Below are 19,434 nucleotides of genomic sequence, written 5' to 3' on the forward strand. Positions count from 1 at the left end.
AGGAAAACTGGCAACTGGGATGCGACAACGTTTTCTCGCCATTCTCGTGAAAACCGAGAGAATGTGTTGCAGACATCTTTTTTTTTTTACTGGGATTATCTCGTTATGATAAAATGAGTCCTTCATGTCGATATTCTTATTAAATCAAGGAAAACCGCAAACCACTTTTTCCATTATCGAATGTGTCGATATATCGATAGTTTTAAAAATGTAGTGTCGCGCGTTGTCGATAGTTTTTCAATATCTTATCGAGCTGATAATATCGAGATATAGCCCAGCCCTAATGTAAAATTACTCCCACGTCTTCCATTATGCCTTTCAGTGGTCTGACATAGGTTTCCTTTATGGACCCGCTTCAATCGTGCTCAGCAGACTCTGTGAGTGAAAGTATGATCATCTTAATCATCCTCCTTGGTGCATACCTAGACATTTTACTGTAGACCACTCTAAATATGTTACAGCACCCTCCATACAGCTTCACTCCAGACTGTCACTTTGTATCTTTATTGAGCTACCTTTAGCTCCCACAACTGTAGGAGTGTCCGTCTCCGACCTCTCGATTACCTCTGTTGTTTATTTATTCAGCTTTCTCCCACCAAGGTGGAATCTTTGCTGCCAAGATATGGTATATAATGTGACTGCTTCCATTTGCCATTCCATTTGGTGTAAATTGGGCATAATCCTTCATTGAACCTTCTGTGAACCAACACCTGATGGTCCTCAGCTTATTCAAATTCCCTTGACGTTGTTCAATCAGAAGTCTGACCCGAGAGGATATGTCGGCGTTAATTCAAGAACATAATTGGCGGTCCTGCATGAGAGGCACAAGATAATAAAAACAAGAAGATGGTTGATTTATCTGCCATAAAAGATGAAAAGATACTGATGTTTTGGGCTTTAGCCTTTGTAGAAGCAAAAGAGGAGTAGGAAAATACAGAAGCTCGTTTTTTTCGACAGAGGGTAAAGTCCAAAACAGCAGCATATTTTCATCTTTCACAGTGGATAAATCAACCATTTCTTTCTTTTATTGACCTGAGAGAATCAAGAAAGTTGATTTGGCACCACAGGTGTCTACTCACATAGCCGAGCGTTGTCTCATTTGCAATTCCGAGATGGCTGTTTGTGCTATTCACACTACAAAGTTTCATGCCAGATTTTGACCTGGTGCCAACAGTTGCCTGTAACAGCTTAACCAGGTTCCTCCTGAGAGATATTTTGCAGTGCTGTGTACCTTGGCAATGATAAATTTGCTTGAGCCTTCCTGCTCAAGGCGTTCTCCATGCAGGGTCATGGTCGTATATGCTTCTCCATCAGAACATCAAGCGATGTGACCACACTATCTTATGGTTCTTTTTTTACCTTCATACCAGGTTATGAGGTGCGCCGTCTTTACATGAGCTATTGCAGCCAGAATCCAGCAGGCTTTATTAACCTGAATGGCCATTTGCTTTTACAGAGTCCAATCCAAGAATCTGTTATTTGCTCCTGGAAGTCCTTATAAACCCTCATCTGATATGGTTTTTGATACTCCAAGTCACTGCATCTTCGTGGTTTATCTTTTGTACAAAAGCCTTGGCACATGGAGGAATTAAATGACAGAAAGCAACAGCTTGACTGACTAACAGAGGATAAAAAGAGAACAAGCAGACAAGTCAGAGCCATAATGCAAATGAGTACTTGAGTGGCAGGAATGGAAGAGGGAGAACGATTGAATCGGGGAAGGGGAGTTCAGCAAGACAATAAGATATCAAAAGTGGGTAGGGGGGTGGGGGGGGTGGGGACCATGGGGTGATAACAGATAGCATAATTGAAAGACTGGAGGGAAGAGCATGAAACAACAGGCACAGGCAGTCAATATTTACCTCTGCCACCGAAGGTGGACGGAGGTGATGTTTTCACCCCTGTCTGTCTGTCTGTTTGCCTGTCTGTGAGCAGGATATCTTAAAAAGTTGTGAACATATTATGAAAAAAAACTTGGTGGATGAGTTGGGCAAGAACAAGCCGACTAGACTTTGGTTAAGGTCCAGATGCAGATCCGGCCCATCATTGAGACACAAAATGTAAACTGTTAAGCCTGGCGGAGGCATGCGCTCTACTGAGTGCGGTTCTAGTTGCGTTATGTATCGATGGGCGCTGTAACAGCAGTAAAAGCTGAAAATCAGCATACAGCTGAGGATGCAAATGCACATATAGTCACTGGAAAAAGGTCACCGAAGATAAACTAGAACAGCACTCAATAGAGCACATAGTCTCGCCTCGTGCCCTCATTCTGAACAAAATCACAATCGTTAACTGAACACACCACTATTATGGCCCATATACCTGTATCATCCATGCACCATATTATGTCATACACATTGCCATTATTCATAGCTTTATTAATTATTGATTGTTATTGGGATATTTCACGACCACCTTTGTGCATATCAAGTCTAAATTGCATCAATAGAGACGCATATGAAAAAAAAACTCAAGCTATATTACTCATGGCTAGTTGATCATATGCATGAAGTTTCACATCAATCTGTTGAGCTGTTCTGGAGATGAAGATTTTAATGTTATTTTCAATCCAATATGGCCACCAGATCATGTGACAGACCAATGACATCATAAACTGAATTCTTCATTCATAATGAATCGTAGATCAGATATATGAAGTTTCAGATTTTTCGGATAAGAATTTTGATTCAACCAATTATGTCTAGAATACCACTTCTCTGATGACGTCATCGTTATTACCCGATATACCACATGGGGAGTGGCAAGTTTCTTGATGCCAAATGCAAGGAGTGCCAAGCCAAATGATGATGTATGCCAAGTTTCAATTTTTAAGTTGAGCGGTTTCAGAGATTTGGAGAAGATGATGTCCACCTTCAATCCAATATGGGTGCCACACCATCTGACCTATGATATCAGAGTTAACAAAAAATATTTCCCTATGTTTAAAGTTTTGCATCAATCGGACAAGCGGTTGAAGAGAAATAAAATTTTAAAGTTTAAATATATAGACGCGGACACACACAAAGACACGGACATTGCAATATTCTCCCTTCGGGTGAGACTAAAAAGAGGAAGCTGCAGTTAGCTTTGGAAGGATGCCAGGCTCTGTCATCTTCTAACCGCGAGGGATTGTGAATCAATCCCTATTTACATAGGCTACAGACTACTTGCTGTCGGATTTATTCATTCACTTTTTTTTTCTATAAAAAATATAATTTTTTAGTTAGTTTTTTTTTCTTCTGAAAATTTCTGTCATAGGCCAGATTAATTGAATTTTCATTGTTAAATAACAGCTGCTTGGGTACTGTTATGAGGTAGTGGGTACAGCATGCTGCGGAATATGCTGTATCGTTATCTTGAAGTGCAGAAAACGGGAATGTTTGTTCCTCATAACATAGTTGATGCAGTTTTATAGTGTTCGTATTGTTCTTGTCGGTGTTTTTGTTTATTTTCTCTGCAATCCCAAACAGAGCATTGGGATGGTGTAATAAATTGTAACTATGTAAGTGGAGGATGTGTATACTCGTACTTGAACTAAAAAGGCGTTGGCAGGAGATTGTGAACTATATTTGACCTGGAATGACATGACTTGGCAAGGAGGTGATTCTGCCTATGCAGGAAGTGCCATTGTGGATGCTGAAGTGGGGCTATGCCATTGTTTGCTGTGAAGAAGGCCTATGCTGTTCCTGCTCTGTCCTGCACTAGGCTTGGTTGTGTAATGGTTAGACCGTCCACTCCGACTCTGAGGTCGTCGGCTCAAATCCCGGCCATGTCATACTAAATATGTTTAAAATGGTGCGTGCTGCTTCTTTGCTTAATCCTCGATATTTAAAAAACGGATAGCGCACAGACAAACACCCATAGGTTAAGGCAACCGTTGTGCAGGCTTGATGGGCCTAATGGCCTCCTTCTGTGTTGAAGTTCCTTGCAAGGGACATCATTATATTTAAAAAAAAAAAAAATTATATAAAGACCTCATTATATAAAGAACATGAACACATGATAATTACATGTTATTTACCTCTCATTTGGTCTTCAGTCATCTTTGAGTCCTGGAATAGGAATAATAAAGGCAGTTGGAAATGGAATGATTAGAATTATGTGTTTTTGTTGTCATTTTCACAACTGCATATAACATCAAAATCACACTTCTTTTTTTCATTAGGAATATGTTAAGACAAAATTAAATGACAAATATGTTTGAAAAAAGTGTCTTTGAGACACTCATCTAATTTGCTGTCAAAATAAAAACCATCAGTGACAAGTCACTGATTCAGGAAATATTGTACTCTTTTTAAACAAAGAATCACGCACATTGAACAATGGTATAGACTGTAGGGGGATGCACGAAAACATAACGATGACTGCAGAGGATGGTATTGTAACAGTCGTCCGGTTAGAATGGTTGCTTGGTTCGAACCCGGCGAGTAGCGTCAAAGTGACCTCAGAGGTCAGGTGAGTCAACGACTCCAGGTCGGATCACAGCCTTTTATCGATGCGGAACTCGAGCAAGGAGGCGTAGCTGGCTGGTTTGAGGCATGGCGTTGCACAGCAGCTTCGCATATCTGCACACCCTCTTGGTGTAATCGGTCCCGACATCTGCTCCAGTTGTTCTGACACAGCAGCTCTTTATCATCTCAGGCTCGCACATCATTGATAGAGCTTTGCACCCCTCTATCACACTCACCATTGGTTGACAGGTCTGGTCTGGGTCTGTTAAGGTGACTTTTCCCACCTAAACTAAGGGCTAATGGCCGAACCAGACACTAAAAATAACATTTAAAACTGATGACAGAGGGTAGAAACATTGAATAAAGTGTCAAACGGGTTGATAATTAATTGGGGACACACACGATGGGAGGGTGGACATCGTCTATCTAAACAAAATAGCAAACCTATCTGATATCACATTCAATTACTTCACACTTATTTTAAAACACTCATCACACTAAAATACGCAATTTGGTGTCTTTGTCTGTCTGATCGCAATACATTCGGCTGTTACTAATCCAATGTCAACCGAACTTGACAGGAGAGTAAGGGTCACTTGATTGAGGTTGTAGTGACTTAATTTTCCTCCTCCCCAAGGGGCTTTTCCTTCTTGGACAAACACCGCATTAACGTGTATAAATAGTGTCAAGTCTGTGGCCGACAAAAACCAGCCTTGGATAGATAGCCGAACATTGCTTTAACTCCGAGGCGTATTCCCGAACTTGGCGGGATTAACTTTTTGCACGCGCCGGAAAAGCCCAAAGCCTTAGCTGATCGGACGGCCGCCACGTGGTTTATTACTCGAACCCACAAACAAGTAAACGGACACGACACAGGAGTAAAATGCAACAAATAATGCATTTAATGAAATAATTGTGAGACGATAAAATGGCAAAATAAATGTTGAGGTTAAAAAAAAACTATAATTCCTAATTTGAGATGTCTCCACTCAGACACACGAAGCAGACAAGGGAATGATCAAAGAAAATAATCTTGGTGGGGTCACCTCGAACCACCGTGCGGGAACCGCACAAGATGGCGTGGAGTCTTTCGACCCTCTGCCCCCCCACCCCCCGCCCCCTGACGCCACTAACGTCATGCACGTGGTCCTCTTTCGCTCTCCTCTCCATCGAAAACGCCAAGAGCCCCACAAACCGCCGCCTTATTGCTCCTCCTTACGATGGGAGTTGTCCACAAAAGCTCCCCACAGCTCTCCTCGTGATGCCGACTGCCCAAACCGCTCTTGCTCAGTCTTTTTCCACAGGCGCACACGAGCCAAAGAACAATGTGACCGCCACGACCAAACCCAGAACGCGAGATCGATGAAATGCGACCGCTCGCCACGAAGCCCAGAATTGAGAGAGAGCCAAAAATGCGACTGCTCGCCACAAAGTCCAGGACAGAGAGAGCCAAAAATGCGACTGCTCGCCACAAAGTCCAGGACAGAGAGAGCCAAAAATGTGACCGCATGCACCCAGCACCAGGGCACAGAGAGCGAGAGAGCGAGAGAGCGAGAGAGCGAGAGAGCGAGAGAGCGAGAGAGAGAGAGAGAGAGAGAGAGAGAGAGAGAGAGACTCGCACCCAGCACCAAAACGAGAGAGAGACAATGATGCTGTGACCGTCTGCCATGCAGCCTTTTGAAGAGAGAGAGAGGTAGAAGGGACTCACCCTCCTTTGTCCTTCGCTGATGTCACACGCAACCAATCCCCGTGCCCCATCACATCAGTCCATCTCCCCGACCAATCATCCCTTTCAGGGCGGAGCCTCATGGCCTTCTTGGCGCACATCGAGAATGTTCGGCGGGACGAGTTTACTTGCCAATTGGCAAATGTTCGGGCCTCTGTCGGCATGACTGTGTTGTGGGTGACTGGAGCTTTTTATGACTGTTCTTGTCGTTCGTAATGGCGGCCTTTTTTGTTGAAATAAAACAGAAGGGAAAATCACAGGAGGCAATATATACTGGGAATTATTAATCTTACGCCCTATCTAACTAACACAAAAGCCACCCTCCGTGTGGTGACATGCAAACACTCTTAACCTGAATGTTTACCCTGCTTAGGTACATCGAGGTGTGCTTCTTCTTTGCGTCACACAGTCCATGCTAATTTACACAATCCTGACTTCACGAAGGTATTTCATCCCTACCCCCCTCAAACGTAACAATAACTTGTCATGGAGTTTCGTGGGGCACCCCTACCAGAAGTAAAACACATTATAAACCACAAACATGTCTGATTAACTTTTAAAACAGTCGATACTGCTGTTTAACACAAAACTGAAAGGGAGGAAATCCGACGTTATTGAGGCATGATATGCTTATCGTGTCCCCCACAGACTAACAGACCTGAGCCTAGATCTACTATAATCTATATACCCCAGAGGATAATAATAACATGACCTCTCTGCCGCTTCCATAGGAAGCTGGTGTACTCGGTAAGGAAATACCTGCTCTGTTTTACGCATTATTAAGCCCTTGGAGTTATTTCCTTCCATAACAGTATCATGGAAGTTTCACTCATTGAAACATGAAATTGTCTTTCCTATTAATATATATATAATCATACCTTATCAGGGAGTTTTGACAGCTTCCTCTGCTCAGCAAGCTGGACGTGGAAGCACCTTGTAAGAGCCTCAGTAGATGCTTTGCCAACTGGCTGTGCTGGCTCTGATATACAACCCAGATGTTGTGTGGGCTTTTTACCTTCACCACTGCGAGTCTGCGTCATGCTCTCTTGCCGAGATATCCGAGCACCTTGATTTGAAGGTTGAAGCAAGGAGCAGCCCATAAGTCGGTGTAAGGCATCTGTTGCTAATGACCCCTCACGAGGTCTGGCAGAAGGTGAGGAGCTTTTCTTAGTTGAGCTTGCCTCGCTCACTGAAGTGATTTCTGTTGGTGATGTGGACCACTTCACTTCAGGCTCTGGCCTTATCTGAAGTTTTTTCTTGCATCCTTCCTGCAGTCCAAAAGAGGGTGCCCATGGTTTGTATGTGCATGTTGTTGGGCAGTCTTTATGCAGCTCACGACGTGGAACATCATACCACAATTCCCTCATAGCAACAGCTGGTCTTTTTGTCAGTGTCGCCATATGACCAACAATTCCCTTTGCAGCCACCACATCTGCTTCATCACTTGCTGACCCACCTGTGCTCACAGAACTGGATGACAGACTTCCAGCGATTGAGGGTGATGCTGTGGTAATGCCGCTGTCTGTGGAAGGGTGTCGTGCACCTTCACTCAAGTGCTGCGATGCTTTTCTGCTTTTCTCAGATTTTGCAGTACTCCTTTTAAGAGTATCCATGGATGAAGGTATGTCCAGGAGCCGAGCAACTTTGTCACTCTCGCCCCCTGATTCGTCAGATGCATGTGGAAATGTACACGTATCTCCACTATGTGCAGTTGCTTCTGACTGACTTGAGTCAGAACGCTCATCTGTAGAACTTGATTGGCTGGAACTTCTTACAGCAATGACTGGGGGATGCGTGCAACTTGTAGAGCCTACGAAAATATGGAAAGAATGAGTTCTTTTTCTTTACAAAAACTTACTAATACTTCTTTCTGTACATAAGATCATCAAAATCAAGCCCGTTGTCTATTTCAGCAGTATTCACGTTTTGTTTCTGAATTGAAAAGCAATCTTATGCTACTCTATAAAATAAGGCAATTATATGTACGTACCTGTGTATGTGTGTATGTACAGTGCCTTCCGAAAGTATTCACATTCCTTGACTTTTTTCACATTTTATTGTGTTGCAGCCTGAATTTAAAACGGATTGAATTGAGATTTTTTTTGTCACGGATCTGCACATAATACCCCATAATGTCAAAGTGGAAATTATGTTTTTGAATTTTTTACAAAATAATTAAATATGAAATACAGAATAATTTACATAAGTATTCAGCTGCCTGGGTCAATATTCCAAAGAAGCGCCTTTGGCAATGATTACAGCTTTGAGTCTTCTTGGGTATGTTTGTATCAGCTTTGTACATCTGGATTTGGGGAGTTTCTCCCATTCTTCCTTGCAGATTTGCTCAAGCTCTGTCACTTTGGATGGGGAGTATTAGTGAACAGCAATCTTCATGTCTTTCCACAGATTCTCAATGAGATTCAAGTCTGTACTTTGGCTGGGCCAGTCAAGGGATTTCACGTTCTTGTTCTGAAGCCATTCCAGTGTTGTCTTGGCTGTATGCTTGGGGTCATTGTTTTGTTGGAGCGTAAATCTTCGCCACAGTCTAAGGTCTTTTTCACTCTGAAGCAGGTTCTCCTCACGGATTTGCCTGTATTTGGCTCCATTCATTGTTCCCTCTATCCTTATAAGTCTTGCAGTCCCTGCTACCTATGGAGAAGATTGTCATGGGGCCCGCAAAGCTAACCCCCGCTCTAGCAGGAAAAATGGCCTTAAAATGCCTGTTATTTGTTGTTGTAGTCCCTGCTGCAGAAAAGCATACCCATAAGATGATGCTACCTATACCTTGCTAAACAGTAGGGATAATATTAGATGGGTGATGAGCTGTGCTTTGGTTTCCATCAGATGTAGCACTTTGCATTCAGGCCAAAGAGTTCAATTTTCGTCCCATCAGACCAAATAATCGTTTGCCTCATGCTCTCAGTCTTTCACATGCCATTTTGCAAACTCTCGGCATGCTGTCATGTGCCTTTTTCTCAGGAGTGGTTTCTGTCCGGCCACTCTCCCATAAAGACTAGATTTGTGAAGTGCTGCAGAGACTGTTGTACTTCCGACAGGTTCTCCCATCTCAGCCAAGGAACTCTGTAGTTCGTTCAGTGGTCATTGGGTTCTTGGTCATCTCCCTGACCAAGGTCCTTCTTGCCCGGTTGCTCAGTTTGGTCGGACGGCCAGCTATAGAAAGCCTGGTTATTTCCATATTGTTTCCATTTCCTAATGATGGAGCTCACAGTGCTCTTGGGAACTCTCAACAATCTAGAAATTGTTTTATACCTACCCCAGATCTATGCCTCCTCAAAATTCTATCTCGGCGTTGTACGGACAATACCTTGGATTTCATGGTAGAGTTTCTGCTCTGACATACTGTCAACTGTTGGACCTCATATAGAAAGGTGTGTTTCTATCTAAATCATGGCCAATCAATTGAATTGGCCACAGGTGGACTCCAATCAAGTTGTAAAGAGATCTCAAGGATGATCAAAGGAAATTGGATGCACCTGAGCTCAATTTGGAGTGTCATAGCAATTGGGTTGAATACCTGTTCGCTCAAGACATTTCACCTTTTCATTTTTTTTATTTTGTAAAAAATTCTTCAAATGAAATTCCACTTTGACATTATGGGGTATGATAATTAAATTACCATTTGGAGATTTAAAAAATTTTCCTCCCATTTGGCTGTACTCATGCTTGATATGGTAATAATATAAAGTTTGACTTTATTTCTTTGCAATGGTTCTGTATTTTGATATTTCTTTTAAATCCCCAAATTCTACATTTAACTGTTCAATATATTCAGATACATTTGTTCGTAAATACGGCATTGTCTATGAATAGTACTGCTCGTTATCATGAAATTCATTATAATGTGTCCATTATAACGTGACTCTCCTATATCTGTTTTATTCATATGGTCAAAGACACATATGGGTTGTGGTCATATATTAGCTTGTCAGGATATTTGCACATGTCCTGCAATATTGCAAGTGTTCTGGGGCAGCTCAACTGGCCGAGATTTTGTATCAAAATGTGATGATTGCAGATTCAATTCCTGACCCCAATGGGAAATTATTGGCAAATTGCCCAGTGCATTTCATTGCCAAGGAAAGTGCTTTGGCAGCATACCCTCTGCTGAGGAAGGTATTTGGACCGAACATGGGACAGATAACTCATTATCATGATGATGCTATCTTGCATAGCCATGCTTATGATATAAACCTTGCCTTCCTTGCACCACAGTCAATGAAGAATGTCAGGGCAAGTACAATGCAAGGAATGGCTAGAAAGTATATGACAATGCAAGGCCCGTCCACGTCCGCTTTGTATTCAGACATCTTCCTCTTTTTCTTCCTCTTCTTCGGTATGCTAAACATGACGAAAACAGCTTTAAAAATGCAAAATGAAAATTGACAATTTTATGCAGCCTTGACCTTTGGATCGAAAAAAAAAACAATTGGCTTCTAGCTTTTGATTGATGGAGCAATTCAGTGACCCAATATGCAAATACTTAAAATTTCGGGTCAATTTGATGAAAATTAACGATTTTATGCAATCTTGACCTTTGACCTTTTAATCTAAAATAACTGGCTTCTACCTTTTGATTGGTGAATCAATTCAGTGACCCAATGTGCAAATTTTTTAAATTTCAGGTCAATGAGATGAAAATTGACGATTTCATGTGACGTTGACCGTACTTTTGACAAAATTATTGATACGTCTTCCCCATATTCTCATAATGAAGCTTTGTTGAAAATTTGATGGCAAAGCTCAATTGGTAAATTGAAATTTCAAGTCAATTGGATGAAAATTGACAATTTTATGTGACGCTGACCGACCTTTTGACAAAATTATTGATACGTCTTCTCCATATTCTCATAATGAAGCTTTGTTTAAAATGTGATGGCAAAGCTCAATTGGTAAATTGAAATTTCAGGTCAATTGGATGAAAATTGATGATTTCATGTGATGCTGACCTTTGGCCTTTTGACTTTTTGACAAAATTATTAATTTGTCTTCGCCATATTCTCAGAGTAAAACTTTGCTGAAAATGTGATGACAAAAGCTAAAAAGATTTAAAAAAAAGTTATAGCCTGAACGGACACACAGATAGATAGACAGACAGACACACATAATTGATTGCAAGACCCCGTCTCTGCTGCGCAGGTATGGGCCGTCAAGGAACTTTGGTGCAGGAGGGGAGGCCATTCGGCCCATCATGCCTGTGCTACACCAAAACCAGATACTATCACCATTCCACATGCAAGCTACCTTCAAGTCCTGCCAATATACCTGTACCTGTCAATCGCCAATTATCCTAGATACTTATGTAATTCCAATTTGAACCCATCTAGTCTTTCTGTTGCTACTAGCTTTCCTGGGAGACCATTCCATACATTAATTATGCTTTGAGTGAAAGTCCCCTGGCTTACTACCACCCTAACCCTCTTCACCCTCAGGCCCCATGGTCTCATCAATGTCCATTTTGCTTAAAACCCCTTCTGTATTTAGCTTGTGCATGTTTTTGTACTCATCCTGCCTTTGTCACTCTCATTAATCTTTCACTATGACTTAGAATGACGTTTGGGCTCAAGTCAGCACCAACTTTCTTGTGCCTACCTGCAGTTTTATCGGAAAATTTTCCCTGAGAGCCAAGATGGAAAAAAGCGTGAAACTCCCCCTTGTGTACCAAATGCTTCTGGCATCTCAATTTTCCAAGCAGCAGGGAATCTGGCAGCAGGTGGGCATTCTTCCGTCAGCTAAAGAAGATCATCTCTCAGTTGACCTTCCGATGCATTAAATTTATGATCATACCGTGTGCCACAACCCAAGTATGGTGTGAGCAGCTTTTGTGAAAAGTACGAGTGTGTCAAGTAGTCATCTGCATCTTACCAGAAAGGCAAAATGGGGTTCTTCGGAACGAGAGGGGCGAGGCAAAACCAGCCACGAAGCAGTCGAAGAGGAAACAGATCTGATCGGCCTCAACGCAGGAGAGAAAAAACACACCAGCACCTGTCACAAGGATCAAGAAGACATGTAGATGCCTTGGGAAAGCTGCCAGCAGATTGGAGTTGTCAGCTAAGTAAGTGTTCGAGTAAGGCTCCATTCTTGGACTGTGTCACATACGAGTAACTGTACAAGTCTGTCTTCGCTTACGATTCACAATCAATCTTTCTGTGACAGTATTGGTTAAATTCATCATACTTTTGCATGTGCTTATATGAGTATATTATTTAAATTGAACCTGACGTTTCATTTTTACATTGAGAATTTTTTTAACAAACAATCGTTTGAGAGTAACATTACAACACTAAAATGTTAGAGAATAGTCTATCAATTTAAATAGAAAGACGACCTTATTCAAAGTATCTGCTATTTGCTTATCAAAAGTATTGCTTGAGAAATATTGCTATGTGTTCGTTCAGGAGAACAGTTTATAAATCATCATTCAAGTATTCTTAACTGACAATGGACATTAGCATGTCAACCCAGTTTGTAACACAGACTTTGATTTTACAACAACAATTTTACAAACTCAACGAATGTTGTTTTCAAGAAGTTCCAAATTGCTTTCAGATTCATGGAGTGGTCCTGATATTGTTCTCATTATTTTTAAGAGTTTCCATGATCTTAACTTCAGAACTATCTTGAGCCAGCCTTATGGTTGTCGCAGAAACTCATAATGGGCATTTATAGAACTATCCCAAATTGAAATATTTAAAGGTTACAAAGCGAGTTATATTTTTTCTGAAAAACATCAGAAATTAATTGATTATGATGATGATGATGACCACTTCTTTTTGCATCTTCAGATGCATAGGGCTGCCAAAGCAGTTTCGTGGCTATTGGGCACAATCCTGGCAAGGTCGCCATTCCGACGCAGGATACTCAAATAGCTCAATCACCCCAGTAACCTGGTTTTGCCGACCTCGGAAGGATGACAGGCTGAGTCAACCAACCTGGCATTAATTCAATTGCATGACAGGGGCTTGAACTCAGGACCTTGCAATCTTAAGCCAGCCACCTTAACCGTTAAGCCAACACCAGGCTTACAAATTCATTCCAATGAATGAAATTTCAATACACACTGAATTACCACTCCATCACAAAGTGGAGATAATATTGGGCTGGCCAACCAATTGATTTCGTCATAACCTTGAAATGATATTATATTTACTCGATAACATGCTGCAAGATGTTTTTTTACATTAAGTTTTAGTATTTTTGGTGCCAATAGAAGAAGTCGTAATGCAGCAGTAGGCATAATCTTTTCAATTATCGCAGAGATATGCACACATACTAAGAGCAAGACTCACACGAAAATATTGTCACGTCTGAGGCTCCGTTATCCTCAGCGCTGGGACATTTCGTCCCGAGAGATGGCCCAAATGGTCTTTCATTGGACTGCGTTCAATAAATTCCACAATTTCACCATTCCCCAAGGATCATTCAATTGGGCCGAAATAGACAGCAAACTTACATGAAAAGAAGATGGCTCAAACACATTTTCTTACCTTTTAAAGGATTTATTTATGAAGAAAATTACAGGGAAGAGGGTCGACAAGACACTAACAAATGGTACGAACCAAGCAAATCAAAAGGACACAGAGGTAAATGGGAATACTCAAACTTATGTACAATTTATTGCATATAAAGCAATTCCTATCCCAATATAGGCACCACAGATCACACTTGTACAACAAGATAAGAATGCAGGTGAGGACTTCCCTTTTCTCTACGATGTGCAAGGTGGGCATAGGATTCAATGCAGCCTGCTTTGGAAACTTGGTGTGAGATGAGAGCAAGTGACAAAATCAGTCCAAAGATGAGGTAAAACCGATACAAGCAGCTCCAGCGACGAGTAGCTCTTCAACCAGACCTCATGCCCCCTTTGGCCTTTTCAGACCAATGCCCAATCGCAGTGATCCCCACTTGGGTTAATTCCACAGAGACAAAGCAACAATCAATGTCTAAAACTCTTCCATGGACCACTTGTTTGTGCTCCTTTCACATGAGGCTTTTTGATCTCCCTCAAAACACCCGAGACTTCCTCTTCCTCCTAGTCTCCAGGTCTCTCTGAAATTCCCTCCATCCTCCTCCAAGCAAGTTCTCTCTATAGTTCTCTTCTTCTTCCTCCTGGGCAGAGTTTTCTCTCTGGCTGTCCCGCCCATTGGGGTGGTCCCCATGAAAATAAATTGTGCATTGCCACTTTCGGCTCCACAGCACACTGCACCGCCATCTCTCTATAGTTATCTTCTTCTTCCTCCTGGGTGGAGTTTTCTCTCTGGCTGTCCCACCCATTGGGGTGGTCCTCATAAAAATCAATTGCTCATTTTCACTTCCAGCTCCACAGCACACTGCACCGCCATGGCTGACACGCACTGGCCAGACAGATAGTGATCGGCCTTTCATACACGTGACATATATGTGCCTCTCTCATTGGAAATCCTTACCTAGCCCCATCCACAAACAATAGGTGGTTACGCCTACAAAATTAAGGTCTAACCTGTCGATAAATTACATATGCTACCTCCTCAGCATCAGGTGGAACAAACGACTTACGGTACTCTGACATGTCCCTGTTACATGGCAATCTAACCTACTCAGAACACACGGAGCATACTACACTTACCAGTCTATCTATGGATCCCCCCTTACATGCAACAATATTATTGAAAGAAAAAAGATAATGCAGCAAAAAGTCAGGGGGTTGGGGGGAGAAGGGGGCAATAAACTTCAGAAGTTCACAATCATAACTCCTGTAATTTGTCACCAAACACAGTGCATCCAAAGTATCTGCAAGACTATGGTCGTTCATTCAATGAAAACCTCTCTGGACAGACAACAACATTGCTAACAAAGAGCTGGTGAGTGATCTGACAGAAGAGTCTCCAGGTTTCGACCTCCCCGAAAACAGTGGTCTGCGCTCAACAGGATCCAGACTCCATGCAAGGATGTCACACCACCTCCAGAAATGGAATTTCAAAGACAGCGCAACATGTGACGTCGTCACCCAGATAAGACTATATTTATCACATTGTGAATGAGTGCCACCTATGGAAATTTGCCGAGGAATTTAGGGCAATCCACTGAAACAACGGACAGTGCTGTGACTAGGCTGTCCAACTTGAACTTAGATCTGTGATAAACAATCACATAAACAGTCATTACTCATGGTTGTGACATGCTAGTGAGTTACTAATTATTCCCTGACGTCCTTTAAAAGTGCAAAATTCCTGAAACGAACCGTCAAGTATGCTAACTCCCAGAAATTGGCCCTTTATTGTGCTGCTGCTACATCATGCTTTACGAAAGTCCCATAATTCTTCTTTTAATAATGATTCTAGGCAGCGCAGCTTCACGAATGGAAGTAATGATTCAGGAAACATTTTAAAAAGAAAGGCTTCATTCCATAAGATTCAGGTCAGGTCAGTCTTTTGCGACTGCCACTGCTAACATGTAACCAGTGCTACCTGCCGCGTGGTCAGGTTTTCAGCGACTAAACCGACACCCCCCACAAGCTTTGTTAGTGGGGAGCCAACGGTCATCCAGTAAGGAGATGGTGTCTCCGAAAAAAAAAGAAGCCCATTCGGTTTGAAACAGTTCAAGTCATACCAAAGACTTTAAAACGGTACGTGCTGCTTACTTGCTTGAAAAGTATAGAGCACGGAGAATCCCCATCGGTTGGCATCCATGGGGAGGAGGAAATTCCCTGCTCAGTACGGTGAGAAAAGTGGCGCCATTGTTATGATGTCACTGGTACCCAGAGTATCCACGGAAGTGACGGTAGTGACGGCACTCCCCCCAAGCTCAGTGGCTGTGTTAAGTGTTTGTCTCGTTAGTGTGTGTGTGTGAGTGTGTGTTTGTGAGTGTGTTTGTGTGTATGTTCTGCATGTGAGTGTATCGGTGTGCATGTGTGTGTGTCAGCTCTATTACGAGCTTTAGCCCATGTATATTTTAAAAAAATGATTACAAGAAGATTACAAGAATGATTACGAAAAAATGATCTCTCTTTACCTGAACTTGAATGTGAGCCGACTTCGAAGGCGAAGCCACCAGGAACAGCTCCATACCGGCGTAGTTCCGACAAGCCCCAGTGTGCAAATGACACAGGTGGACTGTGCTTTGTTAAAGCAAATGCATTGTGACGAAAATGAAGTGTGGCTGGACCAGGTTCCATCCTCCCACCAGGGGGTATATTAACAGCAAAGCTGTGCACTGTATGGCAGAAAGAACATACTGAGCCATCAAATTCAGTACCGTCCATAAGTTTCTTTTAAATCGTCTTTCACAGTCTCCATAACAAGTCAATAAACAAAATCATGTGACATCATGAGTTAAAAAAATTACTTTGATAATTAACGTGAATTTTGGGTATACTGTAACTACATTTTATAAAATGCTACGCAAGCAGAGATTTTAAAAGATATCATGGTTCACTGAGGTTGATGTAAAAAAGAGGAACTGCTTGAAGGAAATTTCTCATCTTAAAAGGAGGGAATTGCCAATTTTTCAAAAAAATGCATCAACGCTCATATGCAAAATATATGTACATAATTTGATGCACTCTGCAATGTGTTTTATACCTCCTTATAAAAATGGTTCCAAAACCAATTTCAAAATCTGTTGAACTTTGTCTTATTTTTATATTTACTATAACATGTCTTTCATTATTTGGTACCAATTCCAATAATATATATACAGACTTGGCATTTAATATGGATTATATATATTTTTTAATATGGAAATATCATTATTTTTTAATATGTATATATCATTTAATGTCATTCATTTTTCATTTAATATGAATATCATTTAATATGGAAAAAAAAAAATCCATATTAAATGCCAAGTCTGTATATATATAAATGTATATATATAAATATATATATATATACATATATATACAGACTTTTTTTTTTTTTTTTTTTTTTGTATACTGAATCGAGGCTCGTGAAAGAGCTAACATTTACTTCACAAACAAATCAACCAGACAAACAAAATATATAAAAAGCGGGAGCGGAAAACAAGATGGGGAGAGAATGTGAAAACATGGTGGTGGAAGCACTCGGAAACATGGTGGTGGGATGTTGAGGTTGGAAAGAGGATTGACGAGAAGAGGAAGAAGTTCAAAGAGTGGCAGAAGGCGAAGGGTACGTGAGCAGAAACAGCAGAGCATGAAAGTTATAAGGCAGCCAGGAAGGCTGCAAAGAAAGAGGTAGCAAAGGCGCAGGAGGCATGTAGGAAAATGTTCGGAGAACGCTTGGATTCGGAAGAGGGTCAGAAAGCAGTATTCAGGATTGCAAAGCAGATAGCGAAAGAGAGGTGTGATGTGATGGGGGTGAGTTGCTTGAAGGATGAAGTGGGACAAATCGTTGTCGACCCAGATGGAATTAAAGGAAGATGGAAAAGATATATGGAAATGCTGTTGAATACAGAGAATGAATGGGATGGCAACAAAGAGAGTAACCCAGTTTTAGGACCGGCAGAGAAGATAACTGAGAAGGAAGTTGAGGAAGCGATAAAAGCAATGAAGAGTGGAAAAGCGGGAGGGCCGACGGGAGTTGTGGGAGATATGTTGAAGGCAGCAGGAAGTTGGGGTGTGAAGAGAATGACAGAGATCTGTAATCTGGTGGTGAAAGAAGGCCGCATTCCAGTGGATTGGGAACTGAGTACCCTCGTCCCTCTGTACAAGGGGAAAGGTGACCCTCTGGAGTGTGGCTCGTACCGAGCGATAAAGTTATTGGAGCATGGAACGAAGATATTGGAAAGGGTGTTGGAGAGGAGGATAAGTAAGAAAGTGAAGATCGACGAAATGCAGTTTGGATTTATGCCAGGAAGAGGAACGACAGATGCGCTTTTCATTGTGAGGCAGTTGCAGGAGAAGTACATGGATAAGAGGAAGAAGTTGTTTTTTGGGTTTGTTGATCTGGAGAAAGCATTCGATAGGGTTCCACGCAAAGTATTGACATGGGCATTGAGGAAGTTAGGAGTGGAGGAATGGTTGATCAGAGTAGTGATGGCAATGTACAAAAGAGCACGCACAGCTGTAAGGACGAAGGACGGGAACAGTGGTGAGTTTGAGGTGAAGGTGGGAGTGCATCAGGGGTCGGTACTAAGTCCACTACTATTTGTAGCTGTGATGGAGGTGCTGGCTCAGACCGTAAAGGAGGGTTTACCATGGGAATTGTTGTATGCAGATGATCTGGTGTTGATTGCGGAAAGTATGGATGGACTGAAGGAAAAGATGAACAAGTGGAAGGAATGTATGGAGACAAAAGGTCTGAAGGTGAATATCGGAAAGACAAAGGTGATGGCAAGTGGTAAAGCATGTGGTGAGATGGAAAGAACTGGGAAGTGGCCGTGTGCTGTGTGCAGGAAGGGTGTCGGAGTGAACTCCATTCAATGTACAATGTGTGCTGAGTGGGTTCATCAAAAATGTAGTGGTCTGAGAGGGTCATTAACCAGTGTGGCAGCTACATTCAAATGTAAGGTGTGCACAGAGGGAGCTGCAGATGGAGGAAATGTTGAGTTGGATCTTGGAGACGGCGTGAAGCTGGAAGGTGTGAAAACATTTTGCTACCTCGGAGACATGCTGAATGGAGAAGGTGGATCAGACTCGGCAACGGTTGCTCGAGTGAGATGTGCATGGAAGAAGTTTCGGGAACTGAGTGGCGTGCTGATGAGGAGGAGAGTGTCGCTGAAGCTGAAGGGAAAGGTGTATGCTGCATGTGTGAGAAGTGTTATGATTTATGGGAGCGAGACATGGGTAATGAACGTAGAGCAGCAACGAAGGCTGGAAAGGGTGGAAATGCGAATGGTTCGATGGATGTGCGGAGTATCGTTGAGAGAGAGGAAGACAAATGATGAATTGCGAAAGATGATGGGAATATTGCCTGTGATTGATGCTGTGAAGAGGAACAGATTGAGATGGTTTGGTCATGTATTGAGGAAGGATGAAAGTGACTGGTTGAGAAGAGTGATGGAAGTTAATGTAGAAGGAAGTAGAGGACAGGGAAGACCGAGAAAGACTTGGCTAAAGATGGTGGAAGAAGAAATGCGGGCAAGGGGGTTAACAAGGAGAGATGCAGAAAATAGGGCAAAATGGAGAAGATTGTCATGGGGACCGCAAGGCTAACCCCCGCTCTAGCAGGGAACATGGCCTTAAAATGCATGTTGTGTGTTGTATCCAACATCCAAATCCTTCACCTTGTCACCTCCTGTAACAAACCCTTCATCATGTGGAGCAAAATTAATCCTTAGGTT

The 19,434-nt window shown here is 42.1% G+C and overlaps 1 protein-coding gene across 2 annotated transcripts in view; it reads right to left on the reverse strand.

The window, feature by feature from the left end:
- The window catches only part of LOC137433125 (uncharacterized), a 79,429-nt gene that overhangs the window by 10,328 nt on the left and 49,667 nt on the right, over window positions 1-19,434 (reverse strand). For both annotated transcript variants that reach the window (XM_068125579.2, XM_078783307.1), the window contains exons 4-7: window positions 16,186-16,386; window positions 12,061-12,180; window positions 7,056-7,987; window positions 4,022-4,052 (exon numbers count right to left, since the gene is read on the reverse strand). In XM_068125579.2, coding sequence (XP_067981680.2) covers window positions 4,022-4,052; window positions 7,056-7,987; window positions 12,061-12,180; window positions 16,186-16,386 — 1,284 coding nt within the window. The remainder of the gene's footprint in view (window positions 1-4,021; window positions 4,053-7,055; window positions 7,988-12,060; window positions 12,181-16,185; window positions 16,387-19,434) is intronic.

Source organism: Myxine glutinosa, chromosome 8 (genome assembly GCF_964187855.1).
Source record: "Myxine glutinosa chromosome 8, kmMyxGlut1.1, whole genome shotgun sequence".
Taxonomy (NCBI): Eukaryota; Metazoa; Chordata; class Myxini; order Myxiniformes; family Myxinidae; genus Myxine; species Myxine glutinosa.